The 13,888-nt window shown below is 38.6% G+C and overlaps 1 protein-coding gene across 1 annotated transcript; it reads right to left on the bottom strand.

Annotated features, from left to right (window-relative positions):
• Window positions 1–3,057: 3,057 nt before the first annotated feature.
• Window positions 3,058–13,888, bottom strand: Rnf6 (ring finger protein 6). The gene is made up of 4 exons (XM_051205431.1): window positions 13,806–13,888; window positions 12,151–12,346; window positions 10,477–10,572; window positions 3,058–5,783 (listed from the first exon to the last, which is right to left on the bottom strand). Exons 2-4 carry the CDS (start codon window positions 12,326–12,328, stop codon window positions 4,054–4,056), a joined length of 2,004 nt encoding a protein of 667 aa, XP_051061388.1. The 5' UTR covers window positions 12,329–12,346; window positions 13,806–13,888; the 3' UTR covers window positions 3,058–4,053.

Genomic DNA, 13,888 nt, shown 5'->3' with positions numbered 1-13,888 from the left:
ATTTATGACCTCAACAGATCATGTGAATTGACCATAGCTCACTGGGTATGATTCCAACACACCTGGAGCTCAAGCTGTATGACATTGAAGAGCTTGAGAGCATTCAAAAGGACTTGGAGACCCATAAGAAACACAAGGAAGATGTGGAAGGTGTAGGAACCAGTGATGGAGAAGGGGTCACTGGGCTCAGCAGTGACCCCAAGAGACGTGAACAAATGATTAATGATCACATTGGTTATAAACCCCAACCTAAGCCCAACAACCGCACATCTCAGTTTAGAAACTTTGAGTTTTAGAGATGGATTCTCTCTAATGCCAGACCTCTGGAATGTAATAAAATGATGACAGAACAGATTTAGAGAATTAAGTGTGTACAACGAAGCAGAATGTTTTGTCTCCTGCAGGGAGAAATAATGTATTCATGAAGTTACAGCTGTTCAACTTTTCTGATAAGATAGAAGCCAAATTCTGGCTTGTTTCTGGAAAATTGGACTGTAGAAAGCTTACTTGATTTTTGTTTTTAAAAATAAATATATTTTTGAAAGAATGTGAGACATCCCTAAAAGGTAGTAGCAATAGAGTCGCCAGCTCTTGAGAGGTAATTGCCACCAGAGGTGATGATGCCATTGTCCTTGTCTTTACAAAATGACCCCAAACCTGGACACTTGGAATTGATGCCCTAAACTTTCCCTTCACTTGTTTATTCAGTATTTGGTGACTGCTGACCATCCTGCAAGCAACAGAGATCCCAGATGAATGTGCTCATGACTGTAACCCACCACTTGGAAGGCTGAGGTAAGAGTCTTATGAATTGGAGGCTAGTCTGGGCTACAGAGTGAAATCTTGTCTCAAAATGTCAAAAACAAACAAGCAAACAACCCCCCCTCAAAAAAAATCAAACAAGACAAAACTCCCACCCTCATGGAGAGTGGATTCTAATGAACAAACTATCAGTCAAATCCACTTACAGAAAGGCTTTTTACAATGAGGGAAACACAAGAATTTCTAACAGCCTGAGGCACTCTAATTATTCTTCCCTTGGGACTTGTCTAAGAATTCTTGCAGCAGGAACCCATCTGAACTCTGGATACTTTTGCACCATGCTCCATTTTACCATAAAAATCCAGGAACAGAATTACCAGCTATGAAAGCCAGAACATCTGGAATCAATTTCCAAAGAGACTCCTTAGCTGGATTTTACCCGGGCTTTTGAACAGTTTGATGTATATGGAAAGGTAGAAATGGAGGGAGACATGTAGTTTCCTTTTTTTGCTCCAAGCTTTAGTTTTATTGATGATCCCTAAGCCCTGTTACTATCTTAAAAGTAAAATCCAGACACATACTGTAGGAAAAAATAAATAAATAAATAAAAATTTCTCTCCAATTCTAAAGGGACCATCCCCATTGAACTTCATTTGCTATCTGTATTCTGACTTTACTAAGCATTTCTCTATAATCTTCTCATTTTCAATGAAATAGGAAATACTGTGGTGATTCTGGAAATGAATCTGTTTCAAATGTTGTTTATAATATTATAAATAGAAATCATCTTTCCAAAAATATGTGATCTCTTCCTATACATCAATGGGGACACTAAAACCGAGTCCATGAAAATGAGAACCAGCATTTCTGATCATAGTCACTCCCTGTTTGCATCTATTTTGGTCTCCATTTGACTTTGCAGAGTTTGGTGATAGATATTCACTTTGATTTGACACATTGTTTTAAGTTTTATTTACAGTTTATTGAATTTTCAAGCTTTTTAACTAAAATGAGAGATGGCTCAGCAGTTAAGAACTGAATGCTCTTCCATAGGACGTAGGTTCAATTCCCAGCAACCATACAATAGCTCACAACTGTTAATTAACTCCAGTTCCAGGGGCATATATGCACATAAAATAAAAATAGTTAAAAATAACTAAGATGGGTGACGTTCTTCTCACTAGGTCTGTTTTATTTCTACCTGATGTTTAGAGCAGAGATCATGCTTTCCTTTTGGGATCCATCTTGACCTCCTCCCTGTCCTACAACAGTGAACATAAAATAAAAAAGGCTAAAGTGTTCCAGTCTTAACCAGTATGACTTCCATCTTAGTTTTCACTCTTCCATTCCCTTCCTGAGTCATTTACTCTACAATCATTGCTCAGGGCACATGAAGGTGTCTACATGTTATAGTGGGAGAGCAAGTTATGTTAACTTCAAATGAGATCCAGGAGTACAGGGAAGGTGTCTGCAAGGAAAGCAGTCTTGCCTGCCTGGGTGTAGGGAGTCCACCAAGGGGAATCTTTACACAATCAACAAGTAGGATGCAGAAAACCAAAGCCAGGTAAGGAAAGCATCCATGATTGAGAATAAAAGCATCCATGATAGAGAAGCTCCTACCAGCAACCACATGGTGGCTCACAAACATCTATAATGAGATTTGACCTGCAGGAATACATGGAGGCAGAATATTGCATACATAACAAATACTTAAAAAAAAAAAAAAAAAAAGCTACCCTGACACTTGTCCCTGAAACCATTAAGGGATAATTGTCATATAACAGCTCAAATTGAAATGTAATCTCTTATTTAATTAGTCTGACCCATAAAGGCCTTCAAAACAGGCCCTAATCAACATTCTTTGACCATTAATAAATATGCATAAATTATTTACCCTAAAGATTACATAAATTATTTACCCCAAAGATTTGACAGAAACCTTTCCCTTTGGTGGACGAGCCCTTTGTATTTCTGGGCATACAACTAACCTTACAAATTGAACATAACCACTAACCGAAAAGAAAAGTCATTTCTAAACTCTCAGGTTTTGACATCAAGTATGTTCTCAGTTTGCGCAAGTGGTACCCCACACATGAAAGAGACCTCTGTCATCTATTCATAAGCAAATACCAAAGTAAAACTTGATTTGTTCCTTCTAAGCAAATGTCTCTTCCATGAAGACAGAGACTTGGTCTGTCTGTCACTTCATCTGCCACCCAGTGTGGAATTAAGTATTTCAAGGAGAAGAGTCACAATGGAACAACAGAGAGAAATGAGTTCACACAGTCTTTTACATTTACTGGTAGAAATAGACTTTTAATGCATACTTTGTTTATATAAACTCTACGTTCTTTTAAAGGCTTTTGTTTTATTTGGAGCTTTTTGGCATCCAAATTAACATTTTCTATGCATTTCACTACTTAACAGATTTTAAAATATTTTAAATTTCAAAACTAAATTTTAGAAATCACACATGCTGTAAACCCTACCTAACCCCGAGAAGTGTTTGTACTTCTAAAAAAGTCACAAAAAAGACGAACTTAAACTATGTCATAAACTTTTCTACATTCCATTTACGAATGAATACTAGGTTCATTATTATATATCGCTCATTCTCTAGTAAGTCAGATTGTCAGACACGCTTCAGTAAACAATCTCTATTTTAAACCTGGATCTTAATTCACTTCCTCTTAGAGATGATCTTGTCAATGTTAACCCTGTGTCATATGCAATCTAAGCCCCAAAGCTTAAGTAAGTTTCAAACTTGTAGTTTTTATCATGGGTATGTTCACCATAGTTACATATCTGCATACACACATACAGTGTGCTACGTGTTAAATTATTTCAAGTAACTTAAGTATATCTAGCAGACATTCAGCCAACAGTCTACAAAGACTTAGACAGTAGTGTCCAAACATAGCACTGAGCTGAAACTGGAAAACCCCAGTAAAACCTACTGCAGTATTAAGAGAAAGAATCAAGATTCCTAACATACTGAGTTGTGCAGATACAAAAGTGCTTAGCATGACAAAATTACCAAAATAAAAACATTTTGAAGGTTATTTGGTTCTAGCAATATTAACTATTCTTTACTTTTGGATAATTTAATATCTGCATTTTTAAATTTTATATAAACAACATCTTTGTAACAAGTTTAAAAAAAAAGCACACAAAAAATAGTGCAAACTATAATTTGACAGGTTTTTCATCTTGGTTACCTCATCACAAGTAACGCAAGAAGTGTTGACTATGTGGCTCCAGTAACATACAGTGCTGACCAATCCCATCATTTCACCCATTGTTTGCAGCCCCAAATTCTAAAACAGGCTGCCGGCAGACAGGACAAGTACAGTTCTCTGACAACCAACGATCAATACAGTGAATGTGAAACTCATGCAGACACGGCAGCTGCCGGAGCTTGTTCCCAGCCACATAGTCACTGATACACACACTACACACTTTACCTAACTCACTGTCAACCCCGTTTTGTTCATAGCTCCTGGTAGAAAGATTGTCAATCTGCTCTTTGGTTAAACCACGAATTGGATCATCATCGCCTTCATTCAGTAAGAAGAAATGAGCAAGGCGCAGAATGGGTAATGTTCCAGCCTCAACTACACTGTCTGCCCTTCGTAACTGCCTTCTATTCCTGTTGCCACCGTTGCGGGCCTGTGGCAAGGTGGGTTCACTTATATCTAGCATTTCAGCATTGTCTTCTTGGGCCTGCCTGGCTTGTGAGGAACCTCCACCCTGCTGAGCGCTGTTGTTAGCCACATCCATGTTATTCAGTTCTAGGTACAGCTCCGGTAAACCCTGACCATTTCTTTGATTCTCTGACTCAGGCTCCACCTCCATTAGAGAACTCAGCTCTCCAAACCCAGTCATAATCTGCCTTAAAATTGACCTGAGAGCCACAGAGGATGGCTCGACCACCTCATTCTCAGAAACCCTCCGAAGAGGAACTGTTATGGTGCTCACATAGGTTCGGACACCTGACCTCTCTAAATGAGAAATGGTTCTGTGAAAGCCCCCGCTGTTGCTTTCAACTGTACTCTCTGCCAACCCTGCCCTGGATCGGGTTCTACTTGCAATGCTATCCCTATCTCTAGTTTCTCCAGGACGAATCCTCCTGACTTGCAAGTCTAGTGTGATTGCTGGATGGCGCTGTGTGGCAGCCGAGGACCTGTTGGATTCTCCTTCCTCTACTGTTATTCTTGACACAAGTCTTGAATTGGACAGCGGCATATAAACGGTACCTCTGCGTGCTCTATCTTGTCCTAAAAAGACTTGAGTTACACCTCTATGCTGAACAGACCTGACCCTACCAGTTTGCCTTTGGGAATTATGATAAACAATACCATTCTGTCTATGAATCGGGGACCGGCTTCGACTACTGAAAGCAGAACGTAATCTTAACGGCTCTAATCTTTGGTTTGTGTTCCTCACTGTCACATTACTTCTAGCCCCATTTTCCCAAATATGTGCTGCTCCAAACCGCTGCCGTTCCCTTTGCCTGAGATTGCTACCATCTGACTGGTTGGTCTGAGTGTGGATAACATTAGTGCGATGGCCACTAACTCTAGGAACACCAAGGGCTCCTCCAATTCCATTTCTTAACCTTCCCCGTGCTGAGAATGCTCCTCGAACTGAGCCCTGCCCCCTTGCACCACGCCTACCCCTTAGACCACTGAAGTCACGACCATTGGAACTCAGGGAGGTTTGGCTTCTCGTTCGCATAGCCACAGGACTAGATGATCTTTGCTGCCTAGGATCTCTGCTAACATCTGACAGAGGGGTGTCTGTATAATCCTCTCCATGAGCTTCCGAGCCTCTGTTGTCAGGGTTTATGTGGATTTCCAGGCTGAACCCAAACTCTCCGCTGTTTGGGTTTGTTCGACTCACAGCTCTCCAACTTTGGTTCCCATTCTGTCCACTTCGAGTCACATTTCCAGTGCGCCGAAAGGTGTTCAGCCATCGTAGCAGAGAATCTTCATCTGAATTTTCTCTAAGGTTTTCTGAGTCTGGAAAGTAAATCAATTCAACTTAAAGTCAATTTCTATAATGATAAGACCTTATCTTCATTTAGGCATTGCAAGAAAGACAGTTATATGAATTTAACAGTATCTGCATTATTTCAATGAATAAAAAAAAATCACTTTGTAAAAGTATATTAAAGCACACTAAAGAAATTAAAATGCAGGCCTATGATATCACTCAATAGGTAAAAGCACATGCTACCAAGCCTAACTGACCTGAGTCAGAGACCCAGGACCCAAATGGTGGAACCACTTACACAAACTGTCTTCTGATACATACACAATTATGTTTAAAGAAAAAGTCTACTTTCTAGACTCAAAAACTTTCACAAACTGGTACCTTCTACATACAAGGTCCATCCCAGACTCATGAGGACCCCATAAAGCAATCTCCCCCTTAGCCATCGGTCCCACTCTGTAACCCAGCAGGGTAATACTAATTCTGCCCTCAACCTGGCTCCACCCCTTCCTTCTCCTGCTTTCAGAGCCCCACCAGACACTTCCATCCATGCAGATGGCCCATCCCCTTGGCTCCAACCCCTCAGGACTCCCATGGGTACTCAGATCAACTTGGGATTCTGGCCTTGGGTACTGAAGACCCACAGTAAAAGTCATCTAACAACCTAACTCCAGATGCCCAGGTCTCACTGCAAAAACAAACTGCAGAAAAAAAAAAAAAAAAAAAAGGCAATGTCTGAAAAGAAAACAAACAAACCAAAAAACCAAAACAAACAAAAAAACCTAGCAATCCCATCAATGAAATGCTCCTGAGGACCACCACTTAGGACAAAATTTCAGGCACAGAAGTCAAAAGAAGAATTAAACACAATCAAAGAGTTCAAAGCATTTAAAGATTAAAGAGGACAAGTATAAACATCTGAATGAACTTTATTAGAGCAGGAATAAACAAATAGCTAAATGACAACATGAAAATAGAATGTGAAAAAGACAGAATATTAAAATCTAATCTGAAATAAAGTAGAAATAAAAAATTAGTCAATTTAGATGACACAGTAACATCAAAACTTGAAGGCAGACTAAAGGGATTGTCTCATACAGTCAAAAAAAAAAGTATGATCAGAACACACAGGATCTTTGGATACCATGAAAAAAAAATTAGAAATTATGGATAAAAGAAAGCGAACTCCAGATAAAAGGCATAGAAACCATTTTCAACTGGTTGTAGTAGCACACACTGGTAGGATTTGCTGAAGGAGGCGAAGGCAGGAGGATCACAAATTTGAGAAACATTTTCAGTGAAATCTCAAAAGAAAATTTCCCAGATCTTGAGAGATGGCCTTAAACAGCAAAAGCAGAAGACAAGTGACACAACACATAAAGGCAGGTCCACCACAGTAACAGCTGGATATTGGATAGAAACCATCAAAGCCAGTAAATCTAGGAAAAACATTACCAAAGTTCTGAAAGGTCATAAATGCCAGAAAAACTCTCCTATAAATGAAAAATAAAAATGTTCCATAAAAGAAACAGATTAAACACTATGTCAGATCTACAGAGGATACTGGAAGGAATACTTCAGACTGGAGGATACACACATTCCACAGGTCAGAGGATATAAATAAATGATACCAGGATAATTAATCAAAAGATGTTTAACACCAAAACTTCATCAAAAGGACAAAAATTAAAATATACCCTTCAATAATAAAGTTAAACTGGTCTCAGTTCACTACCAGACTAAATTAGAAGGGTTTCATCTTGCTTCCTCATAGAAACATGCCTAGCCTTAAGAAATAGACATCCCCTTAAGGTAAAACAATGGGGAAAAGTAACCCAAGAAAATGGAACTACAAAATAAACAGGTGTAGCTGACAAAATAGATTTTGGGGGAGGGGGGTTCAGAACAGGGTTTCTCTGTGTAGCTTTGTAGCCTGTCCTGGAACCCGCCCTGTAGACCAGGCTGGCTTCAAACTCACAGAGATCCCACTGCCTCTGCCTCCTCAGTGCCTGAGTGCTGAGATTAAAGGTGTGTGCCACCAACGCCTGACAACAAAATAGATTTTAAACCGAAACAAAGCACAAGAGATAAAATTCACATCATACTCTTTAACCTACCAAGCAGATACTATAATTATAAACACATGAACCAAACACAGGTGTACCCAATTGCATAAAACAAACACTATTAAATGTAAAGCTACATATCAACCCAGCACAATTAACAGTGGGAGGCTTCAATAATGCACTCTTATCTACAAGCAGGTCATCCAGACAAAATATAAACAGAGACACTGACGTTAAATAACATCATAAATCAAATGGATCTAACAGACATCTATGGAACATTCCACCAAACTTTGAAGAACACACATTCCTCTCAGGAACTCCTGGTACTTTGCACAAAACAGTACAGACAGTAAGACACAAAGCAAGCCTTAGTGAAAACAGGAAAACTGAAATAACATCTATGTTCTATATCACCACAAGATAAAGCTGGGCATCAAGAGCAAGGAAAATGCACAAAGTACAAACTCAAGGAGACTGAACATGACACTGAGTGATGAATGAATGGGTCCAAGAAAAATCAGGATGACACAAATAATATGAAATGATATATAACTAGCCATGAGCTTGAAGTAGTAATTAAAAGCCTCTCAACTAAAAAATCAAAACCAAAACCAAACCCAGGACCTACAGAATTCTACCAGTCCTTCAAAGTTCAGAGTACTCCAGGAAACAGAGGTAATTCACACCCAAACTCTCTTTATGAAGCCAGTTTATTCTGATACCAAAAGAAGAAAAGACACACACAAAAGAGAACGAAGGCACAAATAGTACTCAAAATGGTTACATTCTACTCTAAGGCCATCTGGTCCCTTGCCAAAGGGACAGGGAGGACAGTGTTCTTGAACAGAGGTGATCTCTGTGTTCTGGGTTTAATGGATGAGCGCTTTAAGCCACTCTCAATGTCCCGCCTGCTAGGATAGTAAGCACTATGGAGAGTGATAAGCTAACAGCACTGACAGAATCCGAGGAAGGTTAAGACCAGCAATTCATTTTTTTTTTTTTTTCCCCAAAATTGCTTCATTTGAATGCAGAACAGTACTGGGACTGACTCTGCCCCAAAAGACACATAATGGCAAAGGTTGTCTCTCTCCTCAGCCTTGACTGATGGGGCAGGAACCTGAAGGAGCAACACTTTTGCTAACCTTATCTTGTCATCTTAATTGTTAATCTTTTATCACGTGTATTGCTGGTGCTCACAGCTACTGCTTCTACACTGGGAACCTGAATTCCACTATCCTTATTGTTAGGTACAACAAACACCAAGGTTTACAAAATAGTACCATTTCAAAGGCTCTACCTGAAAAGACCAAGGCTATAAGAGTTTCATTATGAGAAAGAGACGTTCACTGTATCTGATGGAGGCACAACTGAGCTGGGTCTTTGCTCCCAACAGAGGCTCTAGAAAGGCCCCAAGAAGGCCCCTCTCCTGCTACCTTCTGTGCTGGCAGCTTTTCCTTGAGAAGCTTTCAGAACTGCATTATGAAGACTGATTTATTTCTTGAAGTAAGTGATAGGTGTTTTAAAGATTCACATAATGCTTTGAATACTGAGATGAATTTGAAAAAAATTAAGATTTTTATTTATAATAGGTTAAATATCTGAATTCTTGAAAATTTTCCTATATCTGAACCACTAGAGTTGCCTTAAGAGCTAAAGGAACAAGTAATAATCCAATTTTCCCACTATTTCTCTTCATGGCTTTCTTAGGCTTAATCAAAGACCACTCAACTCTAAACATGGAACTTAAAAACCATCATAAACTTAAAGAAAAAAATCTATTTATTGAGAGTAACAGGTAAATCATGCTACTGAGCCTCCAATATCATGAATGTAGATCCTAGCTCTCTTTAGCCAAGAGACTGGAAAGGAGCCATTGGGAGGGTGAAGGGAGACAGCCTAAAACAGAGAATGTAAGAGGGCAGAGGTAAAATGTAAGCAGAGTAAATAATAGGGGCAGAAAAACTTCAGGGAGGCGATTTCTTAAGAAATGTCACTTTCTGCATCTAACATTAAAATCACATTAGCTACCTCTACACAAAACTAGGAAAATACCCAGTGTTTATCCATAGAGCAAAAGTCTTTGTCAGCTGACTGGAGCCAAAAACTGTGAGTGATGTCTCTTGGGCTTGCTTTTAATTCTACAATTTCCATTAGTTTGAAGTGATTTTCATTAGTACTTTGCTTACTGCATGAATTTTTATATATGGTTTATGGTGTGCTCTGTAAAATAACAAGCAAACAAACCAACAGAACAGAGTAACAAAAACAGTTTCCCAACTGTCAATCTCTATTATACTGAATATAAATTTTAAGTCCTATCAATATTTTTTAAAAAATGTAATGTGTATATGCTAAGATTAAAAAGAACTTTATTTGGCTAGGGGTTGTAGCGCAATGGGAAAATATTTATCAAGTATATATAAAGCCCTGGCTTCTCAGGGGGTTGGAGGAAGGGTAAATGTGTATACACTATTTTGTATACATAAACTTCCTGAAGGCAATCTATGTGTGAGCAACACTCCACTCAGAAACACTCCACTCATTCTTTTGACCTCTGGTCCCTGACAACAGGTCTACACTGGAAGACAGTTTGTCCACTGCTGCTACTGCAACAGTCAAGCCTGCCTTTATATAGTGACTGCCACACTACCTCCGTCATTTGTCCCACTCCTCGAACCAGGCTGGGATGCCAGTTGTTCCTTCGCTCTGTCTAAGCGCTGCTGTAGCTCCTCTGATGTTATTTCTCCTGAAACAATAAAAAAGTGCGAATTTACAAATGTAAATTACCCAGTTCTAGGACAACTCATGAAATCGAAGCTGTAGTAAGTAGCTGGGACCAGTGAAACAGCTCAGTGGGTAAAGGCACTTACTGCTGTACTTGACAACCTGAGTTCAGGAAGCCACATAGTGGAAGGAGAAGGAAGATTCCTTCTGGTTCTCTTCCGGCCTACACACACTCACCTTCGTTTACATACAAAAACAAGCATGCACGAAAGATGGATTTTAAAAAAAAAATGTAATTTAAAGATTAAAAAACCTGCCGGGCCCAGAGGCAGGTGGATTTTGTTTTACAGAATAAGTTCCAGGACAGGCTCCAAAGCTACAAAAAGACCCCATCTCGAAAAAACAAACAAATAAAAAAATATTTAAAAACCATTAACAACCTACAGAACACATGATCTATAAATTGGACAGTTAATATTTGACAAAAATATACACCAACTAGGTTCATTTCATTTATTAATATATCATTAAAATTGAGATATAATTTGAATTATTTTGGTTTAAAAAAAAACTCAGTAAGAAAGAACCTATAAGCTAAGGCTGGAGAGATGGCTCAGCAGTTTCCAGCACCCATAAACTCACAACTACCTCTAATTGCCAGTTCCAGATCTGATGAGATCTTGGATCTGATGGCCTCTTTTGGCCTCCTCAGACACTTGCACTTATACATTGATGTACACAAACCAATATACACACCACACACAGAGAATTAAAAATAAAATGAATCTTTAAAACAACAAAGAAAGGATAAGTGGCAATTACATGCATTTTTCCCTTAGGAGTTAAAAAGAAATTAAGAAAGGAGTAAGTTTTATGAAAATGTTCAAGTCTTTGTGCTTGAATTCTACCCCAATATTTTATTATGAGCCATCAACACACAAATACACACAAACACATATTTCAGATAGTTTACTGTAAGTGAATTTGAGAAAAAAAGTTTAGAAAGGACACAAGCCTTCTGGGTAGTCAATATCTAGCTAAATTTTACACCACAAATTAAGAATTAAGTTTTAAATAACATTTTATTTATACAAATATTATGTAACAGAAATGGAGAGCTAGTAGTACAGTTCAATTGTAGAACACCTGCCTAGCATATATAAAACCCTAGGTTCAAATTCCACTCAAATCAACATGGAGGATGGCATTACAGGAGAGAATAATACACAGGAACATTTGTTTTGTTTTGGTCTTTTTCTTGAGACAGGGTTACTCTGTGTAGTGTTGGCTGTCCTGGAACTCACTTTGTAGAACAAGCTGACCTCAAACTACACAGAGATCTGCCTGCCTCTGCCTCCCAAATTCTGGAATTGAAGACATGTACAACTGCCTGGCACCACAAAAACACTTAATGCTTATGTACATTAACCTTTAAATTTGGCCTGCATATAAATCCATATGTCCAGAAGACAGTGACTTTGTTATACTGAATAATTCTTACACTCACAAAATAGTGCTCAAAATGAAGCATCCTCTTTACTTTGAAATTCCTCCTTTAATGATAGAAATAAATGTGTTTCCCTTTTTGCCCATTTCTTACCAGGGGTGCCTAAAAGGTTATGGTCTCTCATTAGCCGATAGTCTTCATCACTGAGTTCATTAATAAACTGATAATAGGCTTCTTCTCTGTGGAGACGCTCTTGCTGCCATCTTCTCTCATTTTCCTGAAATGAGATTTCTTCTCCGCTTCCACTTGATCTAGATCTAGATGGATTCATGCTGAGACTTCTAGTTTCCTGTTCAAAGAATATACACAAATTCAATGTATTAATCTTAGGCTAACATAGCTGGCGCTTTTTGTTGTTTTTGCTGTTGTTTGTTCATTTACTGAGACGAGCTATTACTATGTAGCCCTGGCTGGTGTGGAATTCACTAAGTAGGCCACTAAAATTCCTTTTGATTGTGATTCATATCTACCTTTAGAGACTTATATTCTAAGATTGCGAAGCAGGGTTACCGTTCCTGATCTCCTCATCAAGGTAGGTTTCTGTTTCTCAAGAACAGCACTTACAGGTAGCCCCCACATTCAAAAACTCCTGGGACTAACCATTCCAGGCTGAAGGACTGTACCTGGTACAGAGACAGAAAAATGTGGTGAACTATATTCCTAAGTGTCCTGGGGTACATGCAACAACCCTTTGCATATTAAGTAAAGAACACACAAAATTCAAGAATAAAAATTTAACACTATCATGGCTTTTATATCCAACTTTTTTGAGAATCAAAAAAAATTTTTTTAATATTCAGTTTGATACTCAGATATGAAAAATGTGTGTGCCAAACTGTGTCTGACTCAGCGCTAACTTTTAAGCATTAGGTAAAGTATTAACTCCTAAAAGCTGTGAGGTTGTCATTGTTATTTATGTATCAGTGTATGAGCTCATCATCATAAAATTTGACATGGGGGGGGTGCAGAGGCAGGTAGATCTCTGTGAGTTTGAGGCCAGCCTGGTTTACACAGTAAGTTCCAGGATAGTCAGGGCTGTCACACAGAGAAACCCTGTCTCCAAAATAAATAAATAAAACAAAACAAAAAATTGGCATGCATTTGAGTACTGGATACACTTAAAAAATAAATAAACTAGCTGGGTAGTGGTGGTACAGGCCTTTAATCCCAGCACTTGGGAGGCAGAGGCAGATCAATATAATATCTGAGTTCAAGGCCAGTCTGGTCTACAGATCAAGTTCCCAAGTTCCAGGACAGCCAGGCTACACAGAGAAACACTGTCTCAAGGGAAGAGAAAGAAAGAACAAAGCAACACAAAAAAGACAAGAAAAAAAAGCCTAATTTTAAAATGCAAAGCTGGGTAGGTATGGTAGCACCTGCATTCATTCCCAGCACTCAGGAGAAATAGGCAAATGAATCTTTGTGTATTCCAGGCCAGCCTGCTCTACAGAGTGAGTTCTAGGACAGCCATGGCTACACAGAGAAACTCTGTCTTTAAAAACTTAAAAGGCAAGATTCACTAAATTAAAACTAATTGTTTTCTATTTTCAGAGTAATCAGGGTAATTAGCAAAGGGCTACAGCAGTCACATGGTTTTTTTTAATAGATGTTTAAAAAGTAGAAACCTGACCAAATACATACATATATACCAAGCCCCTTAAATAATATTCAAAACCCAAGACCTCCTCCAAGGCAATACTCTTATGTAACTAACCATAAATAATACTATAAGTAACCAAAGCAAATACCTTATTTTCCTTTTAACATTCTTTTAACATATGAGACTGTGTCCATTCTTCTGTTGTTTGTGTCTTTTTTGAGAACAGCTCAT

This window comes from Phodopus roborovskii, unplaced genomic scaffold, assembly GCF_943737965.1.
Source record: "Phodopus roborovskii unplaced genomic scaffold, PHOROB, whole genome shotgun sequence".
In the NCBI taxonomy this organism is placed as follows: Eukaryota; Metazoa; Chordata; class Mammalia; order Rodentia; family Cricetidae; genus Phodopus; species Phodopus roborovskii.
This window is presented reverse-complemented; position numbering and strand designations above follow the sequence as displayed.